Source organism: Electrophorus electricus, chromosome 2 (genome assembly GCF_013358815.1).
Source record: "Electrophorus electricus isolate fEleEle1 chromosome 2, fEleEle1.pri, whole genome shotgun sequence".
Lineage (NCBI taxonomy): Eukaryota > Metazoa > Chordata > Actinopteri > Gymnotiformes > Gymnotidae > Electrophorus > Electrophorus electricus.
This window is the reverse complement of record NC_049536.1, coordinates 28,547,561-28,565,499: the sequence shown is the minus strand read 5'-3', so window position 1 is coordinate 28,565,499 and position 17,939 is coordinate 28,547,561. Positions and strand designations below refer to the sequence as shown.

Here is a 17,939-nt window from a genome sequence, read left to right as displayed (position 1 = left end):
GCACACACCCTTACACACACCCTTACACACACCCTTACACACACACACCCTTACACACACACACACACACCCCTTACACACACACCCTTACACACACACCCTTACACACACACACACACACCCCTACACACACACCCTTACACACACACCCTTACACACACACACCCTTACACACACACACACACACCCCTTACACACACACCCTTACACACACACCCTTACACACACACCCTTACACACACACACACACCCCTACACACACACCCTTACACACACACCCTTACACACACACACCCTTACACACACACACACACACCCCTACACACACACCCTTACATACACACCCTTACACACACACCCTTACACACACACACACACACCCCTACACACACACCCTTACACACACACCCTTACACACACACACACACCCCTACACACACACCCTTACACACACACCCTTCACACACACCCTTACACACACACCCTTACACACACCCTTACACACACCCTACACACACACCCTTACACACACACCCTTACACACCCTTACACACACACCCTTACACACACACCCTTACACACACACCCTTACACACACCCTACACACACACCCTTACTCACACCCTTACACACACACCCTTACACACACCCCTACACACACCCTTACACACACCCTTACACACACACACACACACCCTTACACACACACACACACACCCTTACACACACCCCTACACACACCCTTACACACACACACCCTTAAACACACCCTTACACACACACACACACACCCTTACACACACCCTTACACACACACACCCTTACACACACCCTTACACACACACACACACCCTTACACACACACACACCCTTACACACACCCTTACACACACACACACACACCCTTACACACACACACACACACCCTTACACACACCCTTACACACACCCTTACACACACCCCTACACACACCCCTACACACACCCTTACGCACACACACACACACCCCTACACACACACCCTTACACACACACACACACACACACCCTTACACACACCCTTACACACACACACACACACCCTTACACACACCCTTACACACACACACACACCCTTACACACACACACACACCCTTACACACACACACACACCTACACCCACAAATGCACACACACCCTTACACACACCCTTACACACACACACACACACACCTACACACACACACACACACACACACACCCCTACACACACACCCTTACACACACACACACACACACACCTACACCCACAAATGCACACACACACACACCCTTACACACACACACACACACACACCTACACACACACACACACACACACACCCCTACACACACACCCTTACACACACACACACACCTACACTCACAAATGCACACACACACACACCCTTACACACACCCTTACACACACACACACACACACACCTACACCCACAAATGCGCACACACACACACACACACCCTTACACACACCCTTACACACACACACACACACACACACACACCCTTACACACACCCTTACACACACCCTTACACACACCCTTACACACACACACACACACCCTTACACACACCCTTACACACACCCTTACACACACACACACACACACCCTTACACACACCCTTACACACACACCCTTACACACACCCTTACACACACCCTTACACACACCCTTACACACACACCCTTACACACACACACACACCCTTACACACACCCTTACACACACCCTTACACACACACACACACACACACCCTTACACACACACACACACACACACACACACACACACCCCTACACACACACCCTTACACACACACAGACACACACACAGACACACACACACCTACACCCACAAATGCACACACACACACACCCTTACACACACCCTTACACACACACAGACACACACACACCTACACCCACAAATGCACACACACACACACCCTTACACACACCCTTACACACACACACACACACCCTTACACACACACACACACACACACACACCCTTACACACACCCTTACACACACACACACACACCCTTACACACACCCTTACACACACACAGACACACACACACACACACACACCCTTACACACACCCTTACACACACCCTTACACACACCCTTACACACACACCCTTACACACACACACACACACCCTTACACACACCCTTACACACACACACACACACACACCCTTACACACACACACACACACACACACACACACACCCCTACACACACACCCTTACACACACACAGACACACACACAGACACACACACACCTACACCCACAAATGCACACACACACACACCCTTACACACACCCTTACACACACACAGACACACACACACCTACACCCACAAATGCACACACACACACACCCTTACACACACCCTTACACACACACACACACCCTTACACACACACACACACACACACACACACACACCCTTACACACACCCTTACACACACACACACACACCCTTACACACACCCTTACACACACACAGACACACACACACCTACACCCACAAATGCACACACACACACACCCTTACACACACCCTTACACACACACACACACACACCCTTACACACACACACACACACACACCCTTACACACACCCTTACACACACACACACACACCCTTACACACACCCTTACACACACACACACACACACACACACACACACCCTTACACACACACACACACACACCCTTACACACACCCTTACACACACACCCTTACACACACACACACACCCTTACACACACCCTTACACACACCCTTACACACACACACACACACACACCCTTACACACACACACACACACACACACACACCCCTACACACACACCCTTACACACACACAGACACACACACAGACACACACACACCTACACCCACAAATGCACACACACACACACCCTTACACACACCCTTACACACACACAGACACACACACCTACACCCACAAATGCACACACACACACACCCTTACACACACCCCTACACACACCCCTACACACACCCTTACGCGCACACACACACACCCCTACACACACACCCTTACACACACACACACACACACACCCTTACACACACCCTTACACACACACACACACACCCTTACACACACCCTTACACACACACACACACCCTTACACACACACACACACACACACACCTACACCCACAAATGCACACACACACACACCCTTACACACACCCTTACACACACACACACACACACACCTACACACACACACACACACACACACACACACACCCCTACACACACACCCTTACACACACACACACACACACACCTACACCCACAAATGCACACACACACACACCCTTACACACACACACACACACACACCTACACACACACACACACACACACACCCCTACACACACACCCTTACACACACACACACACCTACACTCACAAATGCACACACACACACACCCTTACACACACCCTTACACACACACACACACACACACACCTACACCCACAAATGCACACACACACACACCCTTACACACACCCTTACACACACACACACACACACACACACACCCTTACACACACCCTTACACACACCCTTACACACACACACACACACCCTTACACACACCCTTACACACACCCTTACACACACACACACACACACACACCCTTACACACACCCTTACACACACACCCTTACACACACCCTTACACACACCCTTACACACACCCTTACACACACACCCTTACACACACACACACACCCTTACACACACCCTTACACACACCCTTACACACACACACACACACACACACACACACACACACCCCTACACACACACCCTTACACACACACAGACACACACACAGACACACACACACCTACACCCACAAATGCACACACACACACACCCTTACACACACCCTTACACACACACAGACACACACACACACCTACACCCACAAATGCACACACACACACACCCTTACACACACCCTTACACACACACACACACACCCTTACACACACACACACACACACACACACACACACACCCTTACACACACCCTTACACACACACACACACACCCTTACACACACCCTTACACACACACAGACACACACACACACACACACACACCCTTACACACACCCTTACACACACACCCTTACACACACCCTTACACACACCCTTACACACACACCCTTACACACACACACACACCCTTACACACACCCTTACACACACACACACACACACACACCCTTACACACACACACACACACACACACACACACCCCTACACACACACCCTTACACACACACAGACACACACACAGACACACACACACCTACACCCACAAATGCACACACACACACACCCTTACACACACCCTTACACACACACAGACACACACACACCTACACCCACAAATGCACACACACACACACCCTTACACACACCCTTACACACACACACACACACACCCTTACACACACACACACACACACACACACACACACACACACACACCCTTACACACACCCTTACACACACACACACACACCCTTACACACACCCTTACACACACACAGACACACACACACCTACACCCACAAATGCACACACACCCTTACACACACCCTTACACACACACACACACACACACACACACACCCCCTTACACACACACACACACACACACCCTTACACACACCCTTACACACACACACACACACCCTTACACACACCCTTACACACACACACACACACACACACACACACACCCTTACACACACACACACACACCCCCTTACACACACCCTTACACACACACACACACCCTTACACACACCCTTACACACACACACACACACACACCCTTACACACACACCCTTACACACACCCTTACACACACACACACACACACACACAAACGGTCTATGTTTACATATTAACTTGTTATAATGGCTTGATAGATGTCACACACACCTGTTATTATTTTATTATTATTATTGGTGGTGGTGGTGGTAGTGCTTTTGTTGTCATTGTTATTACTGTATTATTCTTATTATTTCCAAAGTAGAAATGTAAACATTTCGAAGGTTTTGCCAATACTGGACTTTAGTCATTGCCAGTAAAGCAATGGTGACAGACAGATGTTCATATCGGTATTGTGTGTAAGTGAGCGCATATGTCCTGTGGTTCTTGTATGCATGCTGGCTGGATATTGTAGTATTGTAGTTGATGGGTACTGTAGTATTGTAGTTAGTGGGTATTGTAGTTCTTTGCTGTGGTGCGCTGGTTGTGGGTGTTGTATTATTGTAGTTGGTGGGTATTGTACTTCTTTGCTGTGGTGCACTGGTTGTGGGTGTTGTAGTATTGTAGTTGGTGGGTATTTTAGTTCTTTGTTGTGGTGCGCTGGCTGTGAGTGTTGTATTATTGTAGTTGGTGGGTATTTTAGTTCTTTGCTGTGGTGCGCTGGTTGTGAGTGTTGTAGTATTGTAGTTGGTGGGTATTGTAGTTTTTTGTAGTCCTACTCTTTGTTCCTGACACGACACAAAAGTCTGGAATCCCGGCGAGACTCCGAAGCCCAGCTGGTGGATATAGGGAGGCTCATCCTGGCTGTGGATCTGAACCCGGATCCCTGCCTCAAGAGATGTCTCATCTACGGAGACAGAGCGGTAGACAGACACAGGGATGCAGACCCATAAGAAGACAGATATGTCTCACAGATAAGCCCCTCTCATCTTGCTACCAATATATGTGAAGAACAGAGATAACAAACACAAGATGGATAATCTGGATAATCTACAAAATTGCATTTGAAAATTGTGTGTATTGCTGACTTGTGTGGGGAGTTACTGCTACAGAGTGGGGAGTTACTACTACAGGGTGGGGAGTTACTACTACAGAGTGGGGAGTTACTACTACAGAGTGGGGAGTTACTACTACAGGGTGGGGAGTTACTGCTACAGAGTGGGGAGTTACTGCTACAGAGTGGGGAGTTACTACTACAGGGTGGGGAGTTACTACTACAGAGTGGGGAGTTACTACTACAGGGTGGGGAGTTACTACTACAGAGTGGGGAGTTACTACTACAGAGTGGGGAGTTACTACTACAGAGTGGGGAGTTACTACAACAGAGTGGGGAGTTACTGCTACAGAGTGGGGAGTTACTACAACAGAGTGGGGAGTTACTACTACAGGGTGGGGAGTTACTACTACAGGGTGGGGGGTTACTACAACAGAGTGGGGAGTTACTGCTACAGAGTGGGGAGTTACTACTACAGGGTGGGGAGTTACTACTACAGAGTGGGGAGTTACTGCTACAGAGTGGGGAGTTACTACTACAGGGTGGGGAGTTACTGCTACAGAGTGGGGAGTTACTACTACAGAGTGGAGAGTTACTACTACAGGGTGGGGAGTTACTACTACAGAGTGGGGAGTTACTACTACAGAGTGGGGAGTTACTACTACAGGGTGGGGAGTTACTGCTACAGAGTGGGGAGTTACTACTACAGAGTGGGGAGTTACTACTACAGGGTGGGGAGTTACTACTACAGAGTGGGGAGTTACTACTACAGAGTGGGGAGTTACTACTACAGGGTGGGGAGTTACTGCTGGCTGACACCAGAAAAGGGAGTTTAGGTCCCTCACTCGTCTCTCTCCAGATGGGCAGGTACTCGTCTTGTTGGATATCCAGCATCACCTCCAGGCCGTTACCCATACCCCCCTGCTTCGTCTTCCTGGACATCGTCTTGTTGCCGTTGAACGTGTAGCATTTTCCATATCTCGTATAAACCTGAAAACAACACCAGATGTTAGAGAATTATGGGATGTCGCTGACAGGGACATGATTACAGAAACATCAGAGACTAGAATCATCATGCAAGTTCAGCCCAGACAACATCCTTCCCCTCTAAAGCCCTCAAACACCATCTTACACACTGGTGTATTACAGACACCAGTGGTGTTGGTGTATTACAGACACCAGTGGTGTTGGTGTATTACAGACACCAGTGGTGCTGGTGTATTACAGACACCAGTGGTGTTGGTGTATTACAGACACCAGTGGTGCTGGTGTATTACAGACAACAGTGGTGTTGGTGTATTACAGACAACAGTGGTGTTGGTGTATTACAGACAACAGTTGGTCGTGGTGTATTAAAGATGACATTGGTGTTGGTGTATTACAAACAACAGTAGTGTTGGTGTATTACACTCAACACTGTGCTTCTGCTGTCTACATGCTCTGTGAGTAAAAGGGAACTGTGCTCTTTGATTGGCTGCACACTGTATGAGAAAAAGGGAATTGTGTCCTATGATTGGCTGCATATCCTACGAGTGAAAGGAAGGAGGCAGTAAAGCTCCGCCTCTTCACACCCTTGTGGTTGCTTCTTTCTCCCACTGGCCCCGAATTCAACTGCAGTGAGCCCTGTGCACCAGCGCCACCTAGAGGAAGGCCTACTGCCTCCCGCACCCACAGAGGAGGGTTCTTTTATGGAAATACTGAGTTCAAATCTGTTCAGCAGACAAACGCTTGAGTCTGTGTGCATTTGCCTTTCAAATGAGGGCAACATTAATCGCCACATATTCACAAACAAGACCCTAAAATCACACACACACACACGCACGCACGCACGTGCGAGGTACCTCATCATCACACACACTGAATCCAAACATCTTTTGAAGTGCTTTTTAAATGCAGACTGCCTATAATCCACAAACACCAGGGAGCCCCTCAGGCATTGTGGCTTGTGCCTTTGGTCCCGCTGTAAGTTAATGGTGATACAAAGTTGATTATTCAGGCATGGTGTGTCCAAGTCCCCTAGACAGTCTAATAAACACACACGCACACACACACGCACACACATACACACAAACGTGCGCGCACACACACATACACACACACACAAACGCGCACACACACACACACACAAACGCACATGTGCGCACACACACACACACACACACTAACGCACAAACACGCACATGTGCGCACACACACACATACACACACACACAAACGCACATATGCGCACACACACACACACAAACGCACATGTGCACAAACACACACACACAAACGCACAAACACGCACATGTGCGTACACACACACACACGCACACACACACACACACATGCAAGCACTTTCATGTGGGAACTGATCTCAGCTGGCTGTGTGGGAATCAAAGCAAAGACTGTGGATGAAATGGTAGCTGGGAGGAACACACCCCACAGCAATTAAGCGCAGAGACAAACACACAGTTTAAAACCAGGACACAAACACACAGTTTAAACCAAGAGACAAACACACAGTTTAAACCAGGACACAAACACAGTTTAAACCAAGACACAAACACACAATTTTAATCAGGACATCAGAGGACCAGGAGTCTCTCATATAATCACACATGAGTATGTCTCACACACACACACACACAAACAAACAAACATAAAATTGCCTATTAAAGGAGGAGATCTGCTAAAATTAAAGCACTAATTGCTCATTGTAGTATCCATGATATTATAATTAGATTTAAATGTTCTGGGTTGAAATCTGAAACATGAGTGAAATGAGACGGTCTCTCACGCTAAAAGCTCTCATTAGTTGCACCTGCCATCATAGCTGTGCCTGTATCCTGCCCCTAGAGGAATGACACATGCTAGTGGGACTCACGCGCCACAGCTGGGGGGCTGTAAACGGGACGTTTCGGCACTCTATCGCTACTGTGTTTTGGACCTCAATCTTCAAATCCAGGCGAGTGTCACACCTCCACAACTCCAGGTGTCCCTGGAATGTCTAGCCATGCATGTATTATCACAGTTTTGTTTTTAAAAAATTGCATGTAATGTAAAAATCACCCAACATGCAGGGTCATTTCTTCTCCCATGACTACTGGTAGATGATGGCAGATCATTTCCACAGACCCTTTCTAAACGCAACAACACACTTAAAAACTGGGAACATGACCTGGAAATATTATGAAAGAGGTTTAAAATAATTCTTAGCAAAAACCCCAAAAAACATTATTCCCTTATTGTAGCATCGAGACTATTCTATGTCCTGACTCCTAGATGGTGGAATGAACTTCTGCTTGCTGTCTGGACAGCAGAGTCCCTTACAGTGTTCAAATGCAGACTGAAGACCCATCTATTTGTGGAATATTAAATGACCACTGACCCTGCTACTTTGTTGAATAACTGAAACTAGTACTTATTGTAGGGTATTGTTTATTGCACTTATTGCTGTCTCTTATAGAGCTTATATGTGTTTTGCACTACTAGGCATCAGCGGTGATCCCTGTATTTCTACAGTATTCTAGTTCATTGGTATCTTGGACTCTAACCTACTGCACTGTACTAGGATGTATTCTATGAGGAAATGACCAAGCACTTCTGTAAGTCGCTCTGGATAAACTGAGAGCGCTGGTTTACCAGCTGACTCCCTCAGGACCACTGCCCCTCCTCACCCATCATGAAGTATGTTGCATGGCTGATTCATGTGAGAACATGCTTCTCTAAGCACCTGTGATTGGTCCCAGATCAACGTGCTGCTTTGCTGTCATTGGACCATGATTGGTGCAAAGGTGTTCCTAGCTGTTCACACAGGGTCAAAGACCAAAGGAGGAGACAGATTCTTGACACACCCCCCTTTCACTCAGACATGACTGACAGGGATTGAGACTCCAGTCACACTGTACTGGGTGAGGTGAGTGGAACAGGCTGTGAAGGGCAGTCTGCCATATTGTCTATGGTCTTAAATGTCATAACTGAAATGGCTTCATTTCATTGCTAATGGATCACTGATAGCCATAATTCATCACCCCATTCAGAGTGACCAGGGAACATTAATACAGTTTCTCCCTTAACCACTTCTTCTACCACGCTGTACTGGTACTGAATTCTGATGTTCTACTGGTACTGAATTCTAATGGTATACTGATACTGAATTCTGATGGTATACTGGTAGTAAATTCTGCTTACATGACTGTTTTTAAAGATCAAACAAAATCTGAAGGTTTGAATATTATTTTAAGAAAGATGATCATGATTTAGAAAAAACACACACAGAGGACACTGAATTACACTCTAATCCCACATCCACAAAAGAGGAGGCTTCAGGATGCAAATCTGATTGGTCGTTGATCAAAGCCTGTTTATTCTCTGCCTCCAGAAGCGGTGTAGGGGAGAGACTCACAGACATGGCCGGTTCCCTGACACCCTTCAGAGGGAACAGCAGAGATGTTAAACAGGGTGTCTACGCTGAGGGGAGATGAGGTGTTCTGCTTCATTAGCTGAGCGCTCAGCACAGAACTCCTATGAGCTCCTCCACGACCACAACATCAAGACTATTACACTTATCGAATTTCAATTCTGAACTTCACTAAAGAAAGAGAAGAGCAAAGATCTTTGAGAGAGAACATTATGCCTCTTGTTCCTTATATAGGTCATTTTAAAGGTTCTCTCACACACACACACACACACACACACAGCGCTTGGGGCTCTGTGCAGAGACGCTGCGTTTATAAACAACAGGCTCACAGCACAGAGGGACAGATAAATAGATAAAGACATAGCAAACACACAGAAAAAATCGGAGTCTTCCATCACGCACCATGTAGTATGGTCATTCTACACTCCCCGTGGGAAATGTAACACTATAAACAACATGATAAACGTGTGTCAGACTGTAAACAACATGATAAATGTGTGTCAGACTGTAAACAACATATTAAATGTGTGTCAGACTGTAAACAACATATTAAACGTGTGTCAGACTGTAAACAACATGATAAACGTGTGTCAGACTGTACAACAATGCTTGGAAAAGTGAGTATATTTGTAATGGAGGCAACGGGTCCTAGAACAGCAGGCAGACACACACCACAGACGTGGAACCTAGAGGAGGGGGAAGGGCCCTGGTACAAGCCCCAGGGGTCACCAGGGGGTCACTGGGGTCACCAGGCCCTACACCACACACCTCCAATGCACCACAGTAGTAATCTGCCTCAACACGGACTGCGATGACTGGACCAAAACAACTGGGTTCAGATTATCAACAAAAACATGTAAAGTTTATGTTCTGGTAAATAATCTCTACAACTGCAGTAAATAATTCTGGTGATATGAACCTCACACTCTGGATGGCTGTGGTGTTTACTGGTTTAATGACTCTGGCACACTGGTCCCAGCCCTGCTGTCTACAACAGACAGCACACGTGTTCCTGTAGACGTCGGCGTGTGGTGAGATGTTTAGCTCGACGCAGGTGCTGCATCTGCTCTGGATGCAGGGAAACGCCCTGGAGAACCTGGAGGTGCAGCTGTGTGTGTGGCAGGTGTGTTAGACTCTCTGTAAACACAAGGGTTCACCATGGCTTGCTCGCAACCTTCACTGAACAGAGCAGAAGAAACGCACACACATACACACACACACACACACACACACATACACGCGCACACACACACACACACACACACACGCGCACACACACACACGCGCACACACACGCGCACACACACGCACGCACACACACACGCAGACACACGCACACACACACACACACGCGCACACACACACACATTCACACACACACGCACACACACACACACACACACTCACACACACGCGCGCACACACACACACACACACACACACACACACACACACACACACACACACACACACACAGGTTTTTTGCTTTAAATCACCAGCTTGTCTCACGTCCTCACCCTAAAAACAGCCATCTCCCTATCACTTTTCTCCTTTTTTCTTTCTCTTTCCCTCTCATTCTCTCCATTTCTCTCTCTCTCCCTCTCTCTCTCTCTCTCTCTCTCTCTCTCTCTCATTCTCTCCATTTCTCTCTCTCTCTCTCTCTCTCTACATGATGGAACATGACTGTTTCTAATGGAGGTAGAGACTGCACCGCAGCTCCTGACCCCAACAACAAATACTCTTAAAAAGAAATACACACCAAAAACACACACACAATTTAGAACTACACACACTCACACGCATACACACATGCACACACACACACACACACACACACACACACTCACACGCATACACACATGCACACACACACACACACACACACACACACACACACACACACACACACAGGGCTTTGTGAGATTAGCCATGATACAGTTCCATGATACAGGCAGTATTTCTGCGTGATCCAGCCTGCTGGTGTCACCGGTGCTAACGTATGACCACACAGGGAGTTGGGGGGCGGGGCTTGTTCGAACTTCTTTCCATCACACGCTACTTATCATCTGAGAGTTGTAGCAGCAGTGATGGAGTGTTTACAGGATAACCTGCTGTTGTTTACCACAACAACAAAGAACAATGCTGAGATTCACACTTTCTTGCATTTGTTTTGTTTTTTTCTTTCTTCACTTGTTTATATTTCTTGGTTTTTCTTTAGTAATTTAGTAATTTTCTTTAGTTGCTTGATTTTTCATTAGTAGCCTGCGCTACTCTGCCTTCTCTTTCTAGGTGTTGGCAGGGGAGGTGATGTGACCCCGCCTGCCGGGAGAGGAGACAGGTGTTAGTGTTCCCATCCATCCATCCCTGTTTGGGCACCAGCAGGGCCTCCTGTTCCTGCACCGCTGTGCAGCCGCACGGAGAAGCCTGGAACAGGAGCCACAGCCCATCCAGCCCGGCAGGCTTGCGTGTGTTTGTTTGTTTGTTTGTTTGTTTGTTTGTTTGTTTTTCCCTTCTTCCCCCAGCTGTACTTTGCTGCTTTTGTTTTTGTAATTAAGATCGGTCTCTCATTAGTGTGGGCCCGTGCGCTGAAGTACCTCCGTCGCCCCACTTTGGTATTCACGCCCGAGCTCTCGGCCCCTCCCCTCACAACAGCCTCAAAACACCAGAGCTGGGGAATGTTTGGGAAATATTTGAGGAATATTTGTCCAGGGATGAATAACAAAATGGAGGACAAACTTCTATCAGTTTTATACGATGTCCTCATTAAAACTCAAAACAGCAACAACACACAGTTCACTGGTCTGTTTGTGTGGATTACCTGAGCAGGTGGACAGCACACCAATCTGTCTGTTGAAAACACTTGAAAAGGTATCACATGTATGATGTCTAATACACGTCCCAATCATATGTGACGTCTAATACATGTCCCAATCACGTATGATGTCTAATACACGTCCCAATCATATGTGATGTCTAATACACGTCCCAATCACGTATGATGTCTATTACATGACCCAATCATGTGTGATGTCTAATACACGTCCCAATCACATATGATGTCTATTACATGTCCCAATCATATGTGATGTCTAATACACGTCCCAATCACGTCTGCTGTAGTGTATCTACACTCTCTCTGCCAGTGTAGATGGCTGCAGTGCCGATTGTCTACACTAGGTGGGGCTATAAGTACAAAAGAACACGCCAGCAAAACTGGCACTTCAGAAGTTTGTAAGTCAAAGGTCACTGAGTTTCAAAGCAAAATAATGCTGTGAAGAGCTACAGCAAGTGAAAACCAACCACAGTAGCAGTAATTGTGAGTCAGTGTGTGTGAGTCAGTTTGTGTGAGTCAGTAGATGTGTGAGTCAGTGTGTATGAGTCAGTAGTCATGCAAGTCAGTTTGTGCAAGTCAGTAGTTATGTGAGTCAGTTTGTGTAAATCAGTAGTTGTGCAAGTCAGTAGTTTTAGTAGTCTTTATCTGTCCTGCAGAGAATCAGTGGAGTCCAGCAGAACAGGGACATACCCAGGACACATAGAGTCCAGCAGAACAGGGACATACCCAGGACACATAGAGTCCAGCAGAACAGGGACATACCCAGGACACATAGAGTCCAGCAGAACAGGGACATACCCAGGACACACAGACTCCAGCAGAACAGGGACATACCCAGGACACACAGACTCCAGCAAAACAGGGACATACCCAGGACACACAGACTCCAGCAGAACAGGGACATACCCAGGACACACAGACTCCAGCAGAACAGGGACATACCCAGGACACACAGACTCCAGCAGAACAGGGACAGACCCAGGACACATAGAGTCCAGCAGAACAGGGACATACCCAGGACACACAGACTCCAGCAGAACAGGGACATACCCAGGACACACAGACTCCAGCAGAACAGGGACATACCCAGGACACATAGAGTCCAGCAGAACAGGGACAGACCCAGGACACATAGAGTCCAGCAGAACAGGGACATACCCAGGACACACAGACTCCAGCAGAACAGGGACATACCCAGGACACACAGACTCCAGCAGAACAGGGACATACCCAGGACACATAGAGTCCAGCAGAACAGGGACAGACCCAGGACACACAGACTCCAGCAGAACAGGGACATACCCAGGACACATAGAGTCCAGCAGAACAGGGACAGACCCAGGACACACAGACTCCAGCAGAACAGGGACATACCCAGGACACATAGAGTCCAGCAGAACAGGGACAGACCCAGGACACACAGACTCCAGCAGAACAGGGACATACCCAGGACACACAGACTCCAGCAGAACAGGGACATACCCAGGACACATAGAGTCCAGCAGAACAGGGACAGACCCAGGACACATAGAGTCCAGCGGAACAGGGACAGACCCAGGACACACGGTTCTCCTTCTCTGTTCTTTCTGTTCTTTTTTATTCAGGCATTGTTGGGTGTTTTTAGCTCAAACAGAATCAAATGTTGTAAAGGGCAGAACAGAACAAAAGGAGTGAGAATGTAAGGTCACATCTATGAGCTTTTATTTCCATTTCCATAAGGCTCCAAACCATGAAAAGGCTGCTGGTGTTTGCCAAACACACCTGTGTCCCCACGCAGCCCTGCAGCAGGGTGTGCGCACTGGGTGGAGACCGGCGGGTGAGCGTGGGGGGTGCAGGGCATCGGCATTCTCCGCAAACATCATTTGAATTTCTCATTCCGTTAAAGGTCTGTGAGTTACTGCATTTGCAATCACAATGACAAATTAATTTCCTGCTGTTTAGCCCCGACCTCTTGCCATGTCCATCTCCGTTCGGAGGACAACGATGACGCACATGCAGCTGCAGGTGAGAGTCACGCAAACCTTCCAAGATTATTTTCTTCGCAGATGTGGGTGGGCGGTGGGGTGGGTGTCAGCACAGGTTTCTCATACACACCTTCACCACGTCCTCCTGGCAAACAGAAACAGCGTGTGCATATCGAATCAGATGAATTTGTCTGGAGCTTAATGGCTTTTGGAATTGTTGGCGGGGTCACGAGGTCATAGGGTCAGAAGGTCATCTGCCAGCTTCGTTTTCCAACGCAGCTTCATAAAACACAGGCACATTTCTGTGTCTCTCACACCAAGGGAGACAGAGACAGTTAGACAAGCCCTCCCGTCACCACACTACTGGTCCCTGGAAAAACCCGCGTCATAGCTACAAAGTACACCACGATTATTATTATTATTATTATTATTAATAATAATAATAATATCTATATTTAGTTTAATTCATTTTGGTCATTTATTTTATTCACTGTACATTTTCATAGTTCAGTAGTTGGATTTTACACTAGAATGTTTTTAATAATCTTAATTCAAGAACACAGAATGCACATATTCAAACGTCTTGATTTTGCATCACAGTTGATTTTCCTCATTAATTCTACCTGCTGGCTCTAACTATTTACAAAGCCAGGTGGTTGCTGTAATGTCCTGGGGAGTATTTTCACTTTTTAAACCTGACAGTTGATTTTTATTTTATAAATTGTCTATCTCCACAACAACCTCCTGAACTTATTTTCAGAAACTCCTCTTTCTAGACTATTAAATGATGTTCATTCAGAGCAATTCCCTCCCTTTTGTAGAGCAAGCCCCTTCTTTTTGTAGAGCAAGCCCCTCCCTTATATAGAGCAAGCCACACCTTTTATATCAGAAGCCCCTCCCTTCAATATACACCAAGCCCCTCCCTTTTGTAGGCCAAGCCCCTGTTGAGCTGTGTTTTTTTTGGCGTGAACTGGGGGCGGGGCTAGTGGAGGCACTCAGAAGAGATTTCGTCTCAGGTCCGGGACTAAAATAGGGACTATTTACTCAGTCTGAAATTTCATGAACAGGCTGAAGACTTCAAAGTCTCACACTCAAAAATTCTCTTGAACATACAGCCTGGGACTAATGTAACGTGAGAATGTTTTCTGCATGATTTATCATTTATACGTGTAGCGACTTCACCTTTACACCGCATGTTGTACACAATCAAACACATATGTCGGCTATAGAACCGTAGGACCTCACACGGGTGGGTCTGTCTGCCCGCCTTATCTGATTCGAACCACCCGCCTCTTTCTGAACCACCCACCCCTTCTTGAACGCAGAGTCTGGGTCAAACCAAACACAGAGTCTGGGTCAGAACACACACTGTCTGACCAAATAACCTGCAGCTTCACAAATGTAATTTCAATAAATAAAAATAAATAAGTTAAAATATCCTTCTTAAATTTAGTACAATTACCCTTATTTGCATAATACATGTGTTTCAAATACACCACTGATTTTGTTATTGCAATAATCATGACACTGTAATCTGGCTGGAGTCACGCCATGTCTGAGTGTGCTCTTATAGGCAGCTAACGACAGGCTGAACTCTCACAACTATAAAGGTTTGTTCATGTATTGTCCAAACGTGGGATATCGAGCCAGCCAGCCGGTCTATCTGATCCGTTGCCTAATTCAAAGTTAAAGATAACGAACTGTAAGATGTTTGTAAGATACCTTTGGCAAGAGCCTGGAATATTCCCAGAAACTGTACTAATCACAAAGTGATCACCAAGTCTGATGCGATGCTTGTGGCTTATATTATATGCACAATATTTAGCCGATAAGAAAAACCTCATCTTAAACATAACACACAAACCAAGTAGGAGCAAAAAAACAAAACAAAATATTTATGTATTTTTGCACACTGAATCCAAATATCTTTTCACATCCAAATATGTTTTCACACTATGTTCACATCTGCATGTAGGGCATTTAGCAGCCGGGATCTACCAAAGTGCTTTTAGCTGTCTGCTTAGAACAAACGGATAAGAAGCGGTTACACTCACATATCATTATGTAGAGCAGGTCTGTGGAAAATCAGTACCAAGGAAAGTGGAGCCCATCTTTGTTGGACTGCTGAACACTGAAATGGGATGTTCCTGAGGCCAAACACTGGCAAAATTCAGACACCTGTACAACACTGTACATATTGTTGTGTAATAACAGCCTTATCTATGAATAAGTAATATGTACTTATTGTAAATTTCACTTAAAAACTGCCTGAGAGAGACATCCTTAAAACACATTAGAATTCAATGTGAAAAGAACTACAAGGACCAGGTGTTTATATATATTGCCCGGTGTTATTAAATGAGTCCAGATGAAGTAACTCGCTACTTGAGTAGTCATTCCAATAAACACTTTCCTACTTTTACTAGAGGACAGTTTTTATACTGCTCTCCCTTACTTAATATGTCAAAAAGTGTAACAAATGAATCGTATTACCTGTAACCAAGCAACAAGTAACCAAATGACCAAACAAATGAGACAACCAAGCAAAAGACGCTGAAAAAGGAGAAGCCAAAGGGCCTATAGACATGCACATACTGGTGAAGGCTGGACCCACCACACAGGCAGGAAACCGGGAGTGAACCGGGAGTGAACAGAGAGGAAACCGGGAGTGAACCGGGAGTGAACAGGGAGTGAACCGGGAGTGAACAGGGAGTGAACAGAGAGGAAACCGGGAGTGAACCGGGAGTGAACAGGGAGTGAACAGGGAGTGAACAGAGAGGAAACCGGGAGTGAACCGGGAGTGAACAGGGAGTGAACAGAGAGGAAACCGGGAGTGA

General features: G+C 46.7%; 1 protein-coding gene across 1 annotated transcript in view; it reads right to left on the bottom strand.

Annotated features, from left to right (window-relative positions):
- Positions 1-17,939, bottom strand: part of asic4a (acid-sensing (proton-gated) ion channel family member 4a) — a 69,226-nt gene that overhangs the window by 5,898 nt on the left and 45,389 nt on the right. Inside the window, exons 2-3 of the mRNA XM_027021658.2 lie at positions 6,746-6,890; positions 5,626-5,753 (exon numbers count right to left, since the gene is read on the bottom strand). Of these exons, the coding sequence (XP_026877459.2) occupies positions 5,626-5,753; positions 6,746-6,890 (273 nt within the window). The remainder of the gene's footprint in view (positions 1-5,625; positions 5,754-6,745; positions 6,891-17,939) is intronic.